This window comes from Lytechinus pictus, chromosome 2 (genome assembly GCF_037042905.1).
Source record: "Lytechinus pictus isolate F3 Inbred chromosome 2, Lp3.0, whole genome shotgun sequence".
NCBI classification, from domain to species: Eukaryota; Metazoa; Echinodermata; class Echinoidea; order Temnopleuroida; family Toxopneustidae; genus Lytechinus; species Lytechinus pictus.
In genome coordinates this window covers 11,160,074-11,182,069 of record NC_087246.1, presented here as the reverse complement: position 1 = coordinate 11,182,069, position 21,996 = coordinate 11,160,074, and the positions used below count along the sequence as shown (strand labels likewise).

The following is a 21,996-nucleotide window of genomic DNA, read 5'->3' as shown; positions in this document are numbered from 1 at the left end:
GAGCTTCAGGGGGCGCTGCCCCCTGAACCCCCGCTGGGGCGCTGCCCCTGGAACTCCGTCCGTAGGTTTAATTTCCTTTCAGATATTTTTCAAGAAAATCATTCTCATGCCTGATACTTATTCAACATGGCTTCAATGATCAAATTTGCTAGGATTCAATGAGTGGAATTGAATAAAAGATAGTGGGTCTGCTTAGAAATGTAAATGTTTTTGAGTTAAAACGACTAGACAGTACTTGCCTTGATGGCTTTAATTATTTGTCAGTGATTTGCCTATGCTTATAGTCAAGGAGTGTCCATTGATGCTAATTGTGAAGCTCTCAAACCAAAAACTAGCTTAAGAGGGAGAGCAATACCTAGATAGCAAGGAATAATCAGTAAGATCTACTACCCCTTGCCTCATTAAGTGTCTTAAGGCATGTGATTAGTCTAGCACCTCCCCTTTCAAGCCACTTTAAAAGCAGCATGTTGCCATGGCAACTATTGAACCTTTGTTAGGAATCCGGTCCAATGTCAGTGAGACATTATTCCTGTAATTTCTGGAGGAATAGATTGCTAAACATGGGATCCTTAATATCCAAGTAGACTTTTCTTTATGAAGCTGATGTTGATTACGGGACAGTCTAATGAGGCATTGTTGAAGGCAAAGGGCCTTATTAAAGGTACATGTTTTTGTTCACAGAGCTGAATGATGATTAGAAACAGAACAAGGAAAAACAAAAGAGAGTTTTTTTTTTTTTTTTTTTTTGGGGGGGGTACTGTAGTCCATGAAAGTATTGTCAGCTTTCAAGTAGAGCAGTCTTAACTTTGCCTCTCCTCATGTTTCAATAGCCAATAAAACTTACAGAATGATTTTATTTTTTTTTTATATTCTACTGCATTTTTATGTCAGATCCATCTGATATTGCTGATGTAATCTGTTTAAATTATTAGATAGTTGTTAATTTATCAAAATTTCAGGAATAATTCAAATAATTTTGCAACATTTATGTACCATTTACTAATTTAAGGTTAAGCTTAATATTATTATCCCTTATTAAGCATGGAAATCATCAGGTTCTTGATCAGTCAAGGAATTTCTACCTACTTATTTTCACCTGGGTGGGGAGTGGCAAATGTTGGTTAATGTCTTACAAACAAATGCGAGTGCTGTGTCTGGATCGGAACTTCAAACCTTGTGGTTCAAAGCCCAGATTATATCCACATTCCACAAAACTTTGTTCCTACCAATATCTTGAGTAAGTACAATATAAACTCGGTAGCCCATCAAGAAAATAAGCCATCTTCACCCACCCATAACTTATCACCAACACTTAATGTTACCTGGAATGATATCAGGCAGAATTGACTACCAATTTCAAGCTTGACAGATTTTGATTAAGCTTACAGGAGATGTTCTCTCGTAGACATAAAGAAAAATGGAATTAAATATTTATTCCTCCTTGTGAGGAGAGCACCCATCATCTACTCAAAAGTAGATAAAAGCAAAACCCTGCAAAGTACATGGCGGGGGATACGCAGCCTGCATTCATTGTGGCCAATATACCCATTAATATGGCTCATGTGCATCGTGAAAGTATTCAGTGCGTTTCGAAAAGCCGCTTGTCACAGGTATTTTCACAGCTGTTTTATTGCACATTACTAGATAATGTATTGAACTCATCAAGTATGTGTTACACTTTGTGAAGAGAGAGAGAAAGAAAGAAGATGCATTGCTGAACCTTTTCTGCCACGTCTAGCCTTGGGTTCAACTCGTGACATATATCTTAAGTCACCATATGCCTCAACATAATGTCCTATAGAGTTATGATTTCTGTGGCACAACCAAGGAATGAAACATTTTCAAAAGCAGCAAATTGCTTCTGATAGAATGAGGGGTATACTGTTTATTCCCTCGTGCATAATCACATATACCTGAAAGTTTTAGATAAAATGAAAATCCTACTAGCTTAACAAGTAACGCACAATTGAGGCCTGCTTTATGCTGTGCCTGAGTGCATCCAGCATGTAGAGTATGTGAATGAGCCAGATCAGGGACATGGAATACACCAATGTCTACCAAGAAAATTTCTAATGATATGTTTTACACTATTGAGACATGAATTTGCTATCATATCTCGATATATGAATGACCGTTTAGTTTGCAATACATTCATATCTTAATTAGATCCAGCAGGAAAACAAATTAATTTGAAAAAGAAAATTCTTTTGATTTTTTTCACCACGAAAGTCACAAGTTAAGATTAATTTTTGGACAGTCCCTTCCTATTCTCCTAAAAATGGATAAAGAAATTGCCCAATACATTTTGGAAGGTATAGTGAACTCGCTGAAATCTATGGAAAACATGTGTTACGGGACATCATTCAGTCTCAAAGAGATTAAACAAATGTCTTACTACATGTACCGCAGATGCTGAATATTCATTGGTATTATTTCCATGAATTTCGTGAATTCAACCACTAAAACAGATTTCTCTACCTCATATCTGTTTAGAAAATTATTCTTTAGATAAAGTTTGTAACACCTGATCAAACCAATTAAAATAATGAAAATAATTTGGGAATTTTCTGTTGTGATTCAATATCTTGATAAAATGTTACATGCTGATTCTTACCAACCCTCAGTAATACTATAAAGGAATGAACAAGTTTACAAATTCAAGAGATTTGATGGACAATATACCTATAAACAGGGTAAAAATTCAACAGAACAAAACAAACAATAATTGCAATATCTTCTAAAATCTATCTGCTATCAAACTTGATGAATTAGTAGACATATGTCCCCCCCCCCCCCCCCCCCCCCGGTGATAAACCATGATTCTAGACTGCCTCGGTTGGATTTTAAAAGATCTCCTGTTAACTTCTATTAGTTTTGTTAGGAAGCAAAGACATATTCTCAAACGATTATTTTGTAATCTCCATTTTGATACCACCAGGTATGTTACACTTGTCACAGCACATATTTGACCCTCATAGAGAATCTTGGAATTTGATAACATTAAAGGAGTGAATCATAATGTTTCATCCATTTGCTCAAGATATTGTTCTTCCTTTGGCAGATATACATGGAGAGATGCTTGATTTCATTCCTTTTTGGTTATCTTCATGTTGAAATGCTGTAGTCATATACGTTTGTTAATATCTGTGGTAGATTACCATGGTTTGACATTTTGAAGGGCTTTGTACCTGCAATACATGTTTTATGTTGTGTGTTTAAAGGTTACTTTAGATTTGATTTGAATCCTTAAAGATTAGTTTGTAATGTGAAATTGTTCAGACTCAAGTCTTGAAAGTTTCAATCTAAATCAATTGTTCAGATGGTCACAATGACTACATCTGATCTGGATTTTAAGTCTCTAAACTTGAGAGTCTAGTAGTCACTAATATTTTCAAAATTTCTTACAGGATTAAAAAATTGTGGATGTTTATATAATGTTAACATATATTCTCTTAAAGAAAATAGATAAAATGTCTGTACACAATTTATATCCCAAGTACATGTGTGGCTTAAACCTGCAGTGATGCTTTCATATCTTCCTTAGATCATAATCTCATTTTCGTTTTTTCATCTGTTCTTTAACGTTTTTTTTTTTTGCGTTATACAAAATACAGGTATCAAACAGCTATTTGTGAGCTTGAATGTATAAATCAAAATCAAGATATAAACAAATGCCATGAAGAATTGAAGCATGACATGGGCATTCATCCTGCAATATTTATATACTTTATTTGTGTTTAGTGTGATTGCTTACTTACAAATTGGAGTAAATTAATTTGGGAACATCTCTGATCTTATTTGATACATAAAATGTTGAAGTACACAGCTCTTTGTTATGGTTAAGAATTTTTTTTCATTTTCTTTAGTTAGAAACTGTTTTGTTTGTGCTAATTTCCCTATTGTAGTGGTCTGAACATGGATCTACCTCTTCAATAATACATGGGAAGAAAATGCTCTTTAGAACAAGATTCTCCAAGACACAGTCACAACTCATACATGTACATATTCATTTATGAGTCACTTCAGACAAAATGTTAAAAATGTAGTAGTTGGTCAAGCCTTAATAACGTACCTACCAACCATGAAAAGTACCATTTCACAACCATTCCCATCAAAATTTCCTACTTTTCTCAGCTAATGCAACAATCATCTACATCTGTATCTGTATAAAGATGAGATTGAACAGAGATGTGGATATAAGATGAAAATGTAATGAAGATTAAAATAAAGATTGCTGTATATGTCTTGACTTAGGATGACATTTGACAATCTTGCCTGTGGTAACCTACTTATGGTTGCCACTGACAACTTAGTATCTTTGCTAGGTCTGGCTTTGCACGACAGGTGTCCATGTATAAGTGACTGGTGGTGGAACATGTTGGATGTTCACATTTCCCACATATTTAATGTAGCAAGATGTTGTACTAACAGCTATTGTAGAATGCAGTATCACTCTTGAACTATCTTCATGTCTTTTTTCTATCGTTTTATTACTGTGTTTCTTCGTTGCATTCTTTATCTCTCTCCCCTTCTCTCTTTGTGTCTCATCTTTTTTCTTCCTCCCCTTCCTTTCCCTTCATCTCTCATGTTAGTTGTTTTTCTTTCTCTCTCTCCCCCTCTCTTTTCATTCATGTTTTTTTTTTTCTCTCTCTCCCTCTTTCTTCATCTGATGAAAAATTTAACAAAAGTTGCAGCTTCGTGAAGCCTACATACCTTTTACCTTTCCAGCTCTAAGCCAATGATCCAATGTGCATCCTTTAAGACAATAGCTAGGATATAAATTTGTTGATCATGTCAGAAGGAAAATCATTTGGTCACAGTCTCTGTCTTGCCTAATGATGCGATTATCAAGGAGAAGAACATAGATCACTATTTTTCATGGTTATACCCATAAAAAGATGTTTCAGTGTTCCAATGTACAACACTATGGACTATGAAGATGTGTGTAAATAATTCAGCTTATATCATGGCGTACACTAAGAAAAGTTGAATTATGAATGTGCACTTTTGGCAAATGGCACCTAATTGATGCGTGATAATGGGTTTGTACTATCATACAATCTCTTTTGAGAATATTGGCCAGTATGTTAAGCTTCCTAGGTTTCTTGTATGACAGATTTGTTACAAATGACTGCTACATAAAATTCATTTGAGATAATGAATACATTGTCATTGGAATTCTTGTATGGTCAGCTTTTAACCTACAAATTTCCAACATAAATATTTTTCATACAAAGCGACTGTTTTCTTTTAGATTATTTATAAAAAAATATGGGTTCAATGAAAATTGTTTTAAAAGCTACAGAATATATGTATGGACTAAAGCAAAAATTCTTCAAATTGATCATTTAGGAACGCAAAAATGTTTGGTTTAGGCTAACTATGAAATTAGAATATTCATTTTTGACATTATGCTGTTCCCTAAATAGTGGGTTTACATGGAGGTATAGATAGGTTTGCAGATTCATGATATTATTCTTACATGTACTTCATAAACTGTCAAGTCTTAACTCTTGAATAGATACATTTATGTATTAATGAGAGGAAAAGTATTTTCTATTTGTTCATGAGACTAATTTTTATTCCTTCATGCATAAGCGATTTAAAATTGATTGTGTAATCTTGATGATAATTTTTTAGATGATGACAGAGCAAAGCCTTGAAGTTTGAAAACCTCAAGTACTTGTTCATGGAGAGTTGCATGCATCAGTGTTATTGATACTATGTTTTTTTTTGTATGTTACAGAGCGCCCACCACCTCGAGGAGGGAAGCCTAACAAGGCACCTAAAACACCTCTTGATAGAGTTCATCAAGAGATTGCCATACTGAAGAAGCTGGACCATCCAAATGTTGTAAAACTTGTTGAGGTATAGTCATGATGTATGTTAATATTTTGGATGATTACATAATTCATTAAATGTGATCATGATATCCAGACATTAAAAGACATAAAGTCTTGTCCGCAAGTTTCACAAGACAAGGTATTTACATCTTTGCATGATCATACCAGCCCGATCAGTTCATGTGTGTGAAAGTTCAGATTGACAACACACTTTCTCTCTTATCTTTTCCCCTGGTTTCATGATAATGTATTATGTCTAAAGAAGAAAATCTTTAAAACTTAATGCATTTCAAATAAGCTTATAAATAGCTACTTAGGCAAAATGGAAAAATGATAAAAAAGGTAATTCATAATGAAATTGAAAATCAGTCAATATATTGAAAACGGAAATTGGCAGTGTTCCCATTATGCTTGTGAAATGCTGTAATGTTGATGTTGCTTTTAACTAATAATCTATCCTTGAATTTATGTTCTGCTCTTTGGGGATGCTTCGTATAAAGAATCTAGTGACTTGGTTAATGCAGTGGAAAGTATGCAATCATAATAAACACTGAAATCCTGCCTCTGTCCAATAATTGACACTTAGACAAGCAATTAAATCACACACGTACAACACCTGACAGCTTTGTCAATTGTAAATGCACTTTTTTTATATTACTTTTTGTGCTTGTTAAAGTGGCAACTGTAGCATATATATATATATATCCCTATGGCACCCTAGATAATCTACTTGGTTAATATAAAAGATATAGATAGACATTTGGTTATGCAGTAGCTGTTTGAAAAACAGTGTCTGACACACTTTGATTAAAATGTATATTGTTATCTTTTGTTGCTAGGTTTTGGATGACCCAAACACAGATTATCTCTACATGGTCTTTGAGCTTGTGGAGAAAGGGTAAGATAACTAATTTCTTTAACATGAACAAAAAGTAGGAGTTTTGTGTAATATGTGTTTATTTCTGTGTGTCAGCTTATATGTATCTGGCTCTTTCCTGTCATCTTTTCTATGTCCCTGTCTCCCTCCCCCTCTCTCCCTATCAATCTATCACCCCCTCTTACTCTATCTCCCCTTATTACCCCACCCTCTTGCTTGCTCTTTCTATCTCTGTCTCCCTGCCTTCCCCTTTGTTTACATTTGTATGTCTTTCATATAATAATATATATAACTTTATCTTTCACTTCCCAATTTATACTCCTCTCTTCAAACATTTCCTTCCTCCTTTGATTTTTCTTCTGTTCCCACACCTCAATCCCTCCATTGCATTTTCTTTCTTGATTTCTCAATCTGTCTGTCTCTCTTTTCTTTCACTCCTCTCTCCCTCGCTCTATCGTCTTCTCTCTTTCTCTGTCTCTTGACTCTCCTATATTCTATCTTTTCCAAACCTGAGATGAGATAATAGAATCAACGACTCCAGTGGAGTGTATATATGCTGCTCTCACCATCTACTGTATGTATACAGGAAAGAGGGTGAATTGGTGCAGGAAATCTCAGCCTAATCATTTTAAGAGTTTTGGTTTTCATCCATATCTGGCCCTGATCCATTCAGCAGCAGTCTTATTTCCTGCTCATGTCTCTATCCAACCAGTCTTAAAGGGATATGTCACCTTATTGAATAGCATCAATAATGATTTGTCTTAGTTGAAATGGAATGAAAATTGGAAATAGATCAGCTTTCACATTGCACATTTAAAGCCAAATTAATTTGCTCTGCACATAGGGAGAACTAATTAACTAAAATTATAAATGGCAAATAAAGATGGTGATTATGATGAGACTAGGGTATTTCTTTTTTTTCATTGTTGTCATTGCTGTGATTATTGTCAATGTCACGATTATTGCCCAAAGAAGATTATATTACCTTAGGCACAGTAGGGTGTCATAGAAACCTGATGAGTTTGATAGTGACAGTGATGATAGTTTCAACTCCCTAGTTTTCTGTGATACAAAATATGGAGGAAAAAACTGTAAAGAATTCAGAAAATACACAGAATTCGCAAAATTTCAAGGAAAACGTGTTTATTCAAGCCAAGAATTTTCAAATAACTAAAATTGCAGTGAAATCAGGAAAATTAAAGCAAAATCCAATAAACCAAACCATGCTTCAGAGTTCAGTGGAAATCAACCAATTAAAGATGTTTAACAGTGAACTGTGGGGACTTTACCTTAGTTCATTGAAGACAAGTTTACATGTTTGATGATGCATGATTTTGAAAAAAAAATTCCAAAAGAGGAAGTCTAATTAAACTACATATTATCGAATTCACAATACATTTGCTTTTGTCCAAGATTTCACCTACACAAATCAGTATTCTGAATGATCTCCTGGTGATATAGTTGTAATGAAAGGTTGTAGCTGCTCAGTAGAGCACTTTGTGTCATCTGAGAAGTTATCAGATCTGACAATCTTTCTTAGTTTTGATTAGATGAGTTGGTGTCTGACTGTAAATATGGTCACTGACGGATAAATCATACTTTTTGAGATAAAACATTTGGAGTGCTTTATGAAAGGACTGGTAAGATGTTTTATTTGACAATGTGTGTTAAGTCCAATGGTTACCAAAATATCAGTCGGATGCCTGTCCTTCTTAGCCAATCAAAATTAAGAGAAGTTATTAGATCTGAAAACTTTCCAGATGACAAAATGTTGATTGAATGCTTCCCAGATGCATTATGCACTAAATAGTCATGATTATTATTGTGTATGGTTATTATCCCTATGTCGATAAAGGTTAAGAATTTTTCGGTTTTAATTTTTATTTCTGATTTTGGCCTTTGTCCTTTGACCTATGCAGGCCTGTAATGGAGGTGCCTTCTGACAATCCTCTGAGCGAGATGTTGGCTTTGACCTACTTTAGGGATATCGTACAAGGCATGGAGTTCTGTAAGTACCGTCATCTCTCAGCCAAAAATATGGTGCAGATGTAGTCCTATATCAATTAAACATCCTAATAAACGCAATGCTCAAATATTAATTATCCAATTGTGATGATTGACACTGTCATTCAAGTTTTTAATTTCTAGCATTTCATGTGTGTAATATCAGAAGCACATGATGGCCTACTTTGCTGTGCAGTTAAAGAGATTTTGAACAATTTTGTGTAATAATAGTTCAAGTAACAGCTTGTTTTAATCCCTAACTGGGATATCCTTGCAATTTCCTGGCAGAACGATGACTCTGCGTACTAATTCTATAAAAGTAATAATGCAGTCGCTGAAGTTTGTAATGTTACTTTGAGTGTCTGCATGTCTAGTATGTACAATTTTGTTCCAACATACCTAAAGCATGTTGCACTGTTAGAATACCCTGTAGTATGCTACATCACCGCTAACACACTCATCTGTGGAATTCATTTTGAAATTCCCATTCAAACCAATGGTGATATTTCTCTGGGAAAGTCATATTTCAGGTTGCCTGTTCTGGATTTCATTTTTAGAGGAGCTCTAATTGCTACCATTACTAGACAGGTTTAGGCATGACTAACAAATGTACCATACCTGAAAACTATGTTACCTTTTTTGCAGAAAGTAATTACGAAGAATCATTTTGTTTTCATTCTTTGACAGTGCATTATCAAAAGGTGATCCATAGAGACATCAAACCTTCTAATCTACTCCTGGATGAAGACAATCATGTCAAGGTAAAATGCTCAATCATTTAGCTATGTTTACATGACAGGTTGTAGATAGTTTCTGTAATTAAAGTACCTTCAGAAAAAATATGATGTTAAGCATTATGTTGTTGGCTTATGGATTTTCACCTCTGTTTCAAATATTCTGATTAAACATTTATATCTTCCCAGAATTCGTTCTGGAAAAACCATACACAGAGGTACTATGGATCAGTAGAGAAGTGATAACAGGAATAGATGACCTTGGTTTGATATACATTGATGTGCTTTAGCCCATTGGTTAGACATTATAGTACAGGACTTTGACCCCAGAAAGGAATTTTATCTGTCAATCCTGAGGTTACCTAATTTCGCATTTGTGCTTTCTCAGCAGTCAGATAAAACCAACACCAATCAACTTTTATTTCATGTGGCTCATTTGTCTTTCAGATTGCAGATTTTGGAGTGAGTGACAAGTTTGAAGGGATTGATGCTCTTCTTTCAGACACCGTAGGTACACCAGCATTTATGGCTCCAGAGTCCTTGCTAGAGGAATCAAACAAGTATGGTGGACGAGCCTTGGATGTATGGGCTATGGGATGCACTCTTTACTGCTTTCTCTTTGGCCAGGTAAACCATGCAAGAAACAAGAAATCGACTTTGATTTCGCACACAACCTTTTTGAGAAGAAATTTCATTTAAATCCAATATTCAACAATATTCATTTTACAGGATTGGATGAAGAACAAATGAAGAGAAAACCAAGGAAAATGGTTATTGTAAATTAGAATCATGAATAGTTTCCCTCATCTTAAAAGGTGCTAAGTGTTGTGAACCTCAAACAAATTATGTAGTCGTCTGTTTTAAACAGATTTTATATTTTGATTTGCATTTAAAAGCAGTAAATATAGCAGGTGGGTGTTTCATAAAGCTGCTCGTAAAGTTACGAACGACTTTATACGCACGACTGGAACATGTTCTTAGGTCATAACTCAATCATATAGGGATATCACATAGCATAAGAAAGGATCACCAGTCGTGCGTAAAGTCATTCGTATCTTACGAACAGCTTTATGAAACTCCCTCCAGAATAGTACATATATATATATATGACCTATCAAAGTAAAATATTATTCTTGTTTTCCGTCGTTCTTGCAGGTGCCGTTTCAAGACAACTTTATCTTAGGCCTTCATAATAAGATTAGGACTCAACCTGTCATGTTCCCTGAAGAGTGAGTATAAATATCACCTGACTGATTTCCCAAACCATAAACACATTAATACTATTATTGATATTTTCTCTTGTCATAATGTTTCTTCATGCAGCTTTCTTATCTTCCTCTTTGTCTGTCCCCATCGACTCTCTAGCCATTTCTTCTTCCTTGTCTTCTCTCCACTTATTGATTCTTTCCACTCATTTCCCCTTTCTTTATCTTTCCTTCCTCTTCCTCTTTCTTACTCCCATCTCTCACTCTCTCTCTCTTTTTCTTTTTTTCTCTTTCCTACTCTGTTTCTCTCCTCTTCTTTGAAATCAATGTCTTTATTGTATATCTAAGAATAAAGTGCCAAGGGCAAACGTGTAGATTCTAACTTGACCCAATGTGAGTATCATATTTAGATGATTATTAAATTCTTGCCTCATGTTTTGCTCCATATGTGGTCATATTAGTTAAACATAGATGTCTAGTGTAAGAATTAAAATTATCAAATTCATTGAAAATTAATAAATTGTCTGAAAAGGTACCCCAGCTGTAGATAAAAATAAATATGTAGGACTTAAAAACAGAAGTTTTGGACCCGAATTCTCTGCCTGAAGGTATTGGCCGACCCCCCCCCCCCCCATCGTTTTTGCAGCAAACAGAAATTTTTAATGATAATGTTAATTACATGATTTTTGTATGATGTATACAAAAATAAACTGAAGGCTCTATGTAATCTCCATTTCTTACCCTTGTATTTGAGGGGGAGGGGGAGGATGTCTTTACTGTGAAATTCTTTTTTATTCCTGTGCTTACTATGTGTCCAATTAATTTGTTACTTAGAAAATGTTATTGATTGGGAAATTGAAAGTGTATTTTTGTATGAAAAGATTGAGAATTCACCCCCCCCAAAAAAAAAAAAAAAAAAAATGATAATAATAAATTCTCTCATTTAAGAACTAAACATTCTCTAAAAGAATTTCTTTAAAAAAATTACTGTACCAATCAAACATATTCTCTTTCTCTCTCCCTCTCCTTCTGGTTGTGACTGCCAGTATTGATGTTTCTGCGGAAGTAAAACATCTAATCACCAGAATGCTGGAGAAGGAACCACAGAAGAGGATAACACTACCTGAAATTAAGGTGATTATCAATTTCATCAGAATGTTTCATGGAAAAAGTAAAAGAAATGAAACAGACAAGTAATGACATGTTGTGACATGAGGAGATGGATTTATAGTATTGAAGTCCACTCAAATGTTCACAGTATCTTCCATGTGATCAGGGTCGGTTTCAGAAAACTTGTTATCAGTATAATATGTAATAATTGAATTCTATGACAAGATTTGCTTTCAGCTGATCATATGTCACCATCCCAGGAGCTTATAAATTGAGATGGTAACTTGTCTTTGATAGCAAAACCCAGATATATGGATAAACAAGCCTGTTTGAAATATCAAGAATGTATGAGGCAATCATATTTATCATCATCATCACCACCATCATCCCTATCATCATTATATCACTATTATCATTACTATCATTGCCTTCATTATTATCACATCACCACTACCGTCATTGTCATCGTCATCACTGCCATTATCATCACCACCACCAAAACCACCACCTCTACCACCACTACCAACACTGTCCCCATCATCATGATGACGATCATCATTTCTTCTATATTTTCTCTCTCTGTGATTGTAGGAAGATCCATGGGTAACCCAACATGGCTATGAACCTCTGATGTCCCAGGAAGAGAACTGTATACTAGTAGAAGTAACTCAGGATGAAGTAGATAGCTGTATCAAGCAACTACCAAAGATTGAAACACTTGTGAGTAACATCATCAGAATAATCTATAGACAGCTTTAGATCTGCAATGCATCTTCGATTGTCTCAAGTTTTTGTGACAATGCTACTTCTTCCGACCCCCCCCCCCCCCCATTTCCCCTCAACGTCCCATTTACTTAAATCTATGATGAATTACCTGTTAAACTGTTCACCTTCTGGAGTATTGTTGCATCATCACATTGTAGGGAGTGTACTGTGGACAGTTCAGATAATGGACGTACACATTTTTACAAAATTGGAATGCATTGAACCTTACACTACAACTTAGAATGCCAATATCTCAAATTATGTCTTCACATAATCTAAAATAACTCTGCCAAACAATGCATGAAAACAGAATGTTATTCCAAACAGGTAGATTCAATGTCATATAATTAAACTGCCTATTGTTTTGATCTGAGTGATGTAAATCATAACTCATTGTTAAAAACTTACTATAAAATATGGTGATTGGATGTATCCAGGATCGTATCACTTGTGCCCCATTGACATTTTGTCTACGATCAACGTATGGTGATTGTACTGGTGCATGATTTTCAAAGAATCTATGATTTTTTTCACTGCAGATTTATGCAAATATTTCAAACTCGTAGAATTGTAGCCCTTGAATACATCACAGCGCCACCATAAAGTATACAGGGATTGTACAATCAGCAAAAAAGGGCATATTGAGCGTACATCTTACGATCAGTAGGGGGTTATTATACGATAAGCGTAAGATATCTGTAGTACCTCTATATACATTAGTCTTTGGTTTTAGTAGCTTACAACAATTGTCAGTGAAAGTCAGGGAGATTCGCATGGTGAAACATTCCCCAAGATTTCATGCTCAGAAGTGATTCTATTCAATTAGCTGATTGAAGGTGAATAGTTAAATATGTATCAAACTGGAAATAGTTGGGTTATTCTTTTCATGTGTTTTCTTTTGTTTTAGATACTTGTGAAGAATATGCTGAAGACTAGATCCTTTCATAACCCTTATAGGAACTCTAGGAAAGGAAGATTTGCACTTTCATCACTTGGGTAAGATTTGCAGATACCATTTCTTACAAAATAGTTGCTAAGTTTGAGTTCAATTAATTGTTTGTTTCTTGTCAGACTCAGTCAATGCTATTCACGTTTGATTAAAACATGAGTCTAATTCCAAGTTGTCATGTTTTCAATTAATAGATCCATGACATCAATATCCAGTCAGTTTTCTTTTACATTTTATTATATTATTCTATCTAACAGCAATTGTATTTCTTATTTAAAAAACCATATATGAAATTTTCGCACTGCCCATCGACTGGTTTATTTTGCACAGAATACTTGTGTTATAAAAAGATATTATTTTAACAAGAAAAAAAAGCGGAGATGGTGAGGAATAAGCCTTACTTTATGCATGTACTACTGACGAGTTCAGGAATTATCAATTAATTCCCACCAAACAGCAATTTACCTTATACATTTTGTTTGTTAATAGTGCTTAAAATGTCATTTGATCTTTTATCTTTATTGCTCCAGTTCCAGTGTGGATAGTAAGATGGAAGCTACAGTCAAATAAACCTACATCTTATCTTATAGAATTGTAGAGACATTTGAGGATAAACTGGCAAAGACTGAGAATTTGACTCGAAAGTCTTGGAAGTTGAGTGATGTCTGCCAGGAGGAATAACCTGGCTGACATATTCTTCTGAGAGTGGAGTTTAAGGATATTTTTTTTTGGAAGGCTTGAATAGAAATATTGATTATGATAGGTGTGGAGTCGTGATCATCTGGCAAGTTGAAGGATATTGACAGAGGCCACAAGATTGAAAGGAGGAAAGACGAAGTGAACAACAGCTGAGTGTGGAAAAGAAGAAGAAGGAGCAGATATTTATCTCGCCTGCATAGTAGAGCAAGACTATAGGTGCCGCTTTTCTGACAGCCTAGCAGAGTCGTCAAAAGTGAAATCCTTACCTAAGGTTATGTTTTAAAATATCTACATAAATTTGAAGGGAGGAGGCCCTGTTTTATGAAACTTGATCATAAGCTCATTCAAGTAGCACTGATCACTTTGTACAAGTTGCAAGTCATATGATCAATGTCAAAGGCCATTCAGGGTCAATGAACTTTGATCATGTTGTGTTTCCTAGTCAAGGTCAATGAACTTAGGATTTTATTATCACATGAATGTTACCCCCCCCCCCCTCTTTTTGATAAAAATTACTCAGTCAGCACTGCAGCTATATTGAATTGTGTCATGCAGGTGAGATTGCCAGGGTCATTCCACCTGTTAATTGTCAATCTATGTCATCTGTGGAAGCTTCAAAGCTAGTAAAGACCTGACAGCATCTTTTCATGGAACAAATAGTTTCAATCACAATTTTTATAAGCTCTTGAAATCCTTGCATTTGTTTGGCTCAGAACAAATTAATCAATAGAAATCACGTATAAGATACTTTCTGAAACACTCCACTGACTGAAAAAACAGAACCTGCAATAAAAAAAGTTATTTTTTTGTCTCTGAATGGCTTTGAGAGATTCATGTGTTTCCAATAATACTGTAGTCTGTGGCTTACAGAAATAAGTGCATCATATCCAATTGTTTATTTCATCACTTTTCCCTTGTGAAATTGATTTTTAAATGTACATTGATTAAACTTGTATTCAGTTTTCTTCTTCAATGTGTGATGATTGATTTTGTAAGGTTGTGTGACATATCAGTAGATTTTTAGATTTCTGTATGTGGTTTGTTTGTATTTCCAGGTCATATTTTATTTCTCCATTCTTGTTATGAAGTTAAATTCATTTTTTACACTCCATTCCTGCTAACTTCCTATTCCTTCTCTCCAACTTCTGTCTCTCTTTTTTTCTTTTCTCTCTCATTACGCTAGTACCACTCCTATTTCACCCATTGCCCCCCTGTTTTTATCTGTCTCTTCTTATCGCCTTCTTCACACCTCTCCCAGTCTCTCACTTTTCCCCTCCTCTCCCCCTCTCTCTTTATCTTTCTTCCAAATGCCCTCCTTCATCTATTTCCGTCTATCATTTTCCTTTTCCCTTGACCATGGTACAGTACATTTAGACTAGCTACAATCTTAAACATGCTTTATGTTGGTAAGCTGAACAAAAAAAATGCAATACTCTGTTGGTATATATGTGTGAGAGATTTTCTGCAATCTGCATGATATTCTACAAGGAGGAGTGGATCATTCCAACAAAGTGTGTGTAGTAGAAGGCTGTATGTAGCACCTATTGCTTATATCAATCAGACCTTTTGTTTATAGTGAATGTGTCTCATAAAGTTGTTTTAATTATTGATGAGGCTTGCACTAAATGCTTGAACAATGTACGTTTAGAATCATCCTGTATTGCTGTACATATATTTGGTGTACAACTCAATGGCGATCTTTTTATGCTTGTATTAGTTAGGCAGGATAAAACAAATGACATCATGACATTTAAAGCAAAAGTGGTATGTTGAACACTTTCCTCAAAATTGTAATTGCCAAGTGTAAGAGGGATTTTATGTACATGTAAATTAGTAAATTAGGCCTGAAGTTGACATGCACATGGTAAAATTAGAAATAATATCAAAGCTTCACCCATTTTTTCTAAATTTTCACTTTTTTCCATATTTTCCATATTTTATATGATAATTATTTTGTAGTTATTTACCAGGTATCGAAATTTACCTTGCTGAAGGTATTGAATTTTTGCCAAACTTCCTTTAATTTTATAGTTTGAATTGATAAGCATTTCAGAACATGCTACTACACAACTCATTTTCTTTGTAGTTTTGATACATGCATATATACCTAGCTTATTTCGGTTGAACGATTCAGATAGATGTACATTTGTTTAAAGCTGGGATGGTGATATCCAAAGTATTTTTAGAGGGTAAAGAGATGCTAGTTCTTAGTATAGAATAAGCAGTATAAAGAAGTGGTGATATTGAAGTTGAAGAAAAAAAACTGTTGTTTAAGTCAAAGTGTATCTATCAACCATTGGTGTTTCATGTTTTTGAACCAATTTCTGATGAGAAATGACAGGAATTTTCAATTTGGAAAATATTAGATTGATTTATATCTTTCATTGTTTGATATTTGAATGCTGCAGGTTTATGTTACATGAAGAAAGTTAGGATGCCATTTGAGGGGCACTAACTAGTCAGCTGTCATAGATAATTGTCAATTTTATTAGATTTTGTATGATGGAAATTGACATTTTTTCAATCATTCTATGGATGTGACCTTTTTACAAATTAATAAGGCTGATGTATTTTGTTGGCTGTGTATACAAGTTTTGACAAAAGTTTGAATTTGGGAAATAGACAGAGGGGGATGCTTAAAAAAAGGAATAATATTTGAGTTAGATTACTCAAAGTGTAATTTTCCTCAACTTTTTCTCTTTCTTCAAATCAGAAGAAATGAATATTTGGGGATATTTGTCTAATGGCCAAATAAAAGAACAAAGATTTTCCCTTATGTTCTATGTGGTTTGGAATTAAAAATTGCATGTCTTGAAAGTTAACAGCATTTTATTCATCTTGGTATATTCATGTCTCCATATCAGAGTTTCAATGTCATGAGTGAAAAAAAAAATGTTTTGTTGTGTCGAGTCATGTTAATAAGTTTCTAAGTACTCATCAATATTATATAGCCCATTTCTTCAAAATGTTTATTGTAAATGTTACTTCTGAAAGACAGAGACCTGACTGAACTAATTTACCACACTATTTTGAAATGTACGCAGTATCAGGTTACTAATGTGGGTTTAAGGTCATTGTTGTGCTTGGGACATAACATGTGTCTGGATTTTGGTTCATTGGGTCACATATTGTTTGTGTGCTTTGTCTAAATGCCGTTAACTGTATTTACTAAAAGAGATTGTGAATTGTTTGTACTATATACATGTATATGATTTGGTGCCGCTGTCAGTATACAATATCCTCAATGAGGGCTTGGTCTAAGGCCAAAATCTTATACAATCTATTTTATGTGCCATTATTACTTTCCTTCAGGTCAAAGATTTTGTGTCATTAAAAAATTCTTTATTATATATAATTCTCTGTATCATGGAACGAACAATAGTCCTTAATGTATATACTGTATATTTGCATTCTTTTATCATAGAAGTAAAACAAATTGTTGTCATTCCTGTTTATATAATTTTTTTAAAGACAAATTATTGCATCATCATATACATCGTGCTTGTGTATATATGAATCTTTTCATAAAGGAAACTATGTGTATATGTAAGACTTTTGTAATTTGTTTGTTCTTTCACTTGCTGTATTTACAAGCAAGTTCGCTTTGGTTTAATGTATTTAAAATGATGTTTGAACAAAAAACACCTAGTCATTGTTTCAGAATAAGTTCAGTTGCCTGTGTCATGTTTTCCTGAAGTATTGAATAACCCATGGATATACAGGAAGCTTCTTTTGATTTCAGAAAGTTTAAGCTCCAGGTATTCAAAGAAAGATTGTGAATGACTTTTTTTTTGGAAGAGTAGAAAAGAAATAATGATTTTATTACCTTTTTTACTATTCATTAGGGCAAAATGAACTGAGTTCTTTAACATCCACTATTACATCAAATTGACATATGTGGGTTTATTTTACTGAAGTAAATTAAAACTAGTCTATTCATGTCAGTTAAACTGGTTGTTTTATTGAGCTTTTGCACTTGATATTATGTTGTTGGCAGCATTGGTGATACAAAATGTCAATGAAACTTTCTTTCTTAAATTACTTGAAGAGATTTTAATTCTGAAAGAAACACCTGTTTAACAGACTTTTTAAAAGAAACTGCTTCCTCCCCTTTAACTAAAAAGCCTCAAATTTTGAGAAAAAAAAATAGACTTTTGTGTCCAGTGACCAAAAAACATAAAACAAACGAAAAGAAATCAGATGAAAGGTCACTGTACTTAGTACTTAGCTGAAAGGGAAAATGTTTTTTTATGTTAGTCATCAAAATTGGTTAAAATTGATAGACTAGATTTAACGTGGCATGAGTTTTCATATTCTTATTTTGGCAAGAAATACATTGAAAAATTTCTTACTTTTATTCACACAGATGCCAAATGTTCACATTTTGCATTATTTTGATGTTTTTTTAATAAAAAGACTGCATGTCTCATGAAAAGTATCCCTTTCCCCTAAATATACGATTGTCTGTAAGAGCTCTCTATAAGAAAAGTTAAGGTTTCTACTCAAATACTTTTGTCACCCATCAAATTACTGCATACTTTAAAGACATTGGCATTCCTGCATTAATTTCAATTCCATGGTTATTTGTTTCATTTTGAAATATTTGGAAAATGTATATTTATGTGTCAGGCGATTTGTTTTTAAGAATTGGATTCAACTGATGGAGACACAAAATGTAGATTACAGAAGTATTAAAATGTAAAATAACTGAATAAGTGTAAATCAACTTGATATGTATTAATTTCAAAGCTTTTGGATTTGTATTACAATTGCATTACTAAAAAAGTTTATATTTAAAAAAGAAATTTCCAGGTTTGAAAATGTGGCGATTTCCTCAGTAAATTAAATAATCCAGCATTATCAGTTTGCGACTTGTTTCACAGAGACTTAAGTGTGATTTGAAGTTATGTTCAATTACGCAACAATGTGCACATGATATTTAATGCATAAACTCATTAGTTACAGAATGATCTGACCAATGTGGTAATTATGATATACCACTAAACTTGTAATTCAAGTATGATTTTGAAGTCATTTTTAACTCGGTGATCAAACACCCTGATATGTGTATGATGGATCCAATCACTATTTTTAGTGATGTCATCGTTAAATTTATTGTGCATTCACATTTTGTTTATAAACCATATTTCAAAATATTGTTCTTGGTCGCTATTGCTCTCTTCGTTTTACAATTTTTCTGAAGTCATGATTACAGTAGATATCAAGATGGCCATGGTACTAATTTTTGTATATTCACTTCATTTCAATTTTCTGAGGAATTCAAGCATTGTTTTTTTTTGTAGACAATAAACTGGGACTTATTCCAACTTATTTTCAAAAGACAAATGCATTCTGCAGTCATACTCTGAATAATTGTTGATTTAGAATGGCATCTTTTTAAAGGGAGAATGAGTTGCGGTTTAGAATATGGTGTATGCAGTATTCCACAATGTAGATTGTATATGTGTATGTTTGTGGAGAGGTAAACAAGCAGTGGGTGTATATGAAAATGGCGAAATGTGATAGAGAAAAGGCAAAGAAAGAAATATGTAGGAGAAATAGGGATACAATAAAAGGCAATGTTCAGTGTTGACTTTGATTTTAACAATTTGATTTGCAAGCTCCTTTGGGTTGTTTGTATCTGTGTTAGGTTGTAAAATGAATTCCTGCAAAAAAATGACCCTAAAAGTGTCAAATCATTTATAAGTGCTTCAAAAGTGAAAAATAAAGTGAGCAAAAGAAAAACCATCCCCAATATGTTACAATTAGAATGCACATCATTAACTTCAGTCACAGATTTCTTGAAAGTGTCTGTAAGAATTAGATGTTTTTTTTTTAATTCTTGGTTTTATTTCATTTTATTGTTTTTACCATGTGGACAATATTAAATAAAATACACCACAGTTGAATTTTTTAACAATATCCCTTTAGATTGTTTAACTTTAAAATAGATAGGCCTATGTTAAGAGAGTGGAGAGGGGCAGAGAGCAAAGGAGTGATGGATAGAAAGAAAAGGGATGGAGACGAAAGAGAAGGAGGGAGAGAGCTATTTAAGATGCCAGTAGAGATGACTCTAACTCAAAATGTGAGGACATTGTTTGGACTAATTCTTATTGCTCCAATGGAAAATCTGTACGGTGAGCCAAATATAAAACCTAACCACCAAAACTAACTAAACCGTAGTCCATATCTAAATTTGAACATTATTTTGAACTAAAAACTCTATCAAAACCCTAACTCATATCCCATGCCTTCTCAGATATTAAGACCGGAGTAAAAGTCGCAGGAGCATAATTTAATATACACCATAGTGAAATATGACCCCAAAGCATAGAGGTGGATCCACCTCGATGCTCCATAGACACGTACACGGGCCTGGGGAACTACCTAAGGGGATTTCCCAAATCCGAACAATGCGCCTTGCTGATCAGAAGTTCAACGCACTTTTAATATATTGTTTACAATTTAGGTTGCGTGAAGTTTATTATGACGTAACAGTAAAACCGATCGCATCACAACGACGTCACAAAAAACCAAACGCGCAAACAGCGTTTCACCAAAGTACGTGTGTTTTGTTTGAACAATATTTTGTAAGAATGTAAGCCTCTCAAGTGTATGACCAACTAGAAAGTTATAATCTACGATTGTACAAAGAAACAAATTTTAAGTTGTAAAAGGCATAAAGGTAAATCATATTGATTTGATATTTCCCCAATTGGACATACTGATAAAAATATTTGTTTTATATTTCAAGCTTTGTAATCTAAGACCTTATCCCAAGAGTTCATGTGTTTTAGCATCTTAACAACTCGGTTTGCTTGTCCAGTAGTTAACTGTCTTTAACAAAAATAGATCTAGAATAAAATAATAATAATAATAAAAAGACAGACAGCGATCGAGACCTCGCGTAATTCTATTGAATATAATGACATCTCATGTTGAAATTAAAGCATAATTAATGCTTTATGCGACCCTGTTATTGAGGAAGTTACCAGATTTGAATATAAACATGTGTTTTCCCCCTCGTAGGCCTATATTACTAACGCTTTTTCATATCTTCATTTCTCGTATTTATATCCACACATGTGTATATTTTGTGTGTGGGTGTTTTTTTTTTTTTTTTTTTTTTTTTTTTTTGGGGGGGGGGGCTTATTGAAAGAAAAAGAGACAGAAATAAAAACAAGTAGTGTCATGTTGTTTGGGTTGAAATTTTCGATGTTGAATTTAGATCGTCTTCCAGAACTGAGTTTGCACACGAAACAGATTGTGTATTATCTCTTTAAATGTAATATTTTAACATTATTTGACAAAATGCTTATGACAGAATAAAAATATTGGAGTACATAACGATGATGATGACAATGATAATGATTGTGATGAGAATTCATAAATTAATTAAAAAAACATTGTGATAAGAATGATTTCCTGGTGATCATTTCAATTCTTTAAATTTGGTCAAATAATACAGGATAACAGTACTGTGCGAGCAAATAATTTTGAAGGGTCACTAATGATATCATACATCACCCTCTTTTCTTTCTTTCTTCTTTTTTCTGTGTTTTTCCTGGTCATGAAAATATTGGGGGTTACATGGCCCCAAACCCCCCTCCTAATTAACTAATAAGTGGCAGTGTAATCTAATGAATTGATTCATGGTATACGTATCTGTGGTTGATTATTTTATTACTCACCAAAGTGACTTATATTTTTCCTCTTCATCTCTACTCTTTTCTTTGGGATGGCTATCCATTTAATTAAGAAATAGTTAAAAAGGGCAAGTAAAATGAAAGAACTACACTGCATACCACGC

At 33.8% G+C, this 21,996-nt stretch overlaps 1 protein-coding gene across 4 annotated transcripts in view; it reads left to right on the top strand.

Annotated features, from left to right (window-relative positions):
- The window catches only part of LOC129253556 (calcium/calmodulin-dependent protein kinase kinase 2-like), a 48,897-nt gene extending 29,365 nt beyond the window's left edge, over positions 1 to 19,532 (top strand). For all 4 annotated transcript variants that reach the window (XM_064109352.1, XM_064109345.1, XM_064109361.1 and 1 more), the window contains 10 exons: positions 5,747 to 5,868; positions 6,683 to 6,741; positions 8,640 to 8,728; positions 9,412 to 9,485; positions 9,906 to 10,085; positions 10,614 to 10,687; positions 11,710 to 11,797; positions 12,365 to 12,493; positions 13,446 to 13,534; positions 14,018 to 19,532. In XM_064109352.1, coding sequence (XP_063965422.1) covers positions 5,747 to 5,868; positions 6,683 to 6,741; positions 8,640 to 8,728; positions 9,412 to 9,485; positions 9,906 to 10,085; positions 10,614 to 10,687; positions 11,710 to 11,797; positions 12,365 to 12,493; positions 13,446 to 13,534; positions 14,018 to 14,057 — 944 coding nt within the window. In that variant the 3' untranslated portion in view covers positions 14,058 to 19,532. The remainder of the gene's footprint in view (positions 1 to 5,746; positions 5,869 to 6,682; positions 6,742 to 8,639; positions 8,729 to 9,411; positions 9,486 to 9,905; positions 10,086 to 10,613; positions 10,688 to 11,709; positions 11,798 to 12,364; positions 12,494 to 13,445; positions 13,535 to 14,017) is intronic.
- The last annotated feature ends 2,464 nt before the right edge of the window (positions 19,533 to 21,996 follow it).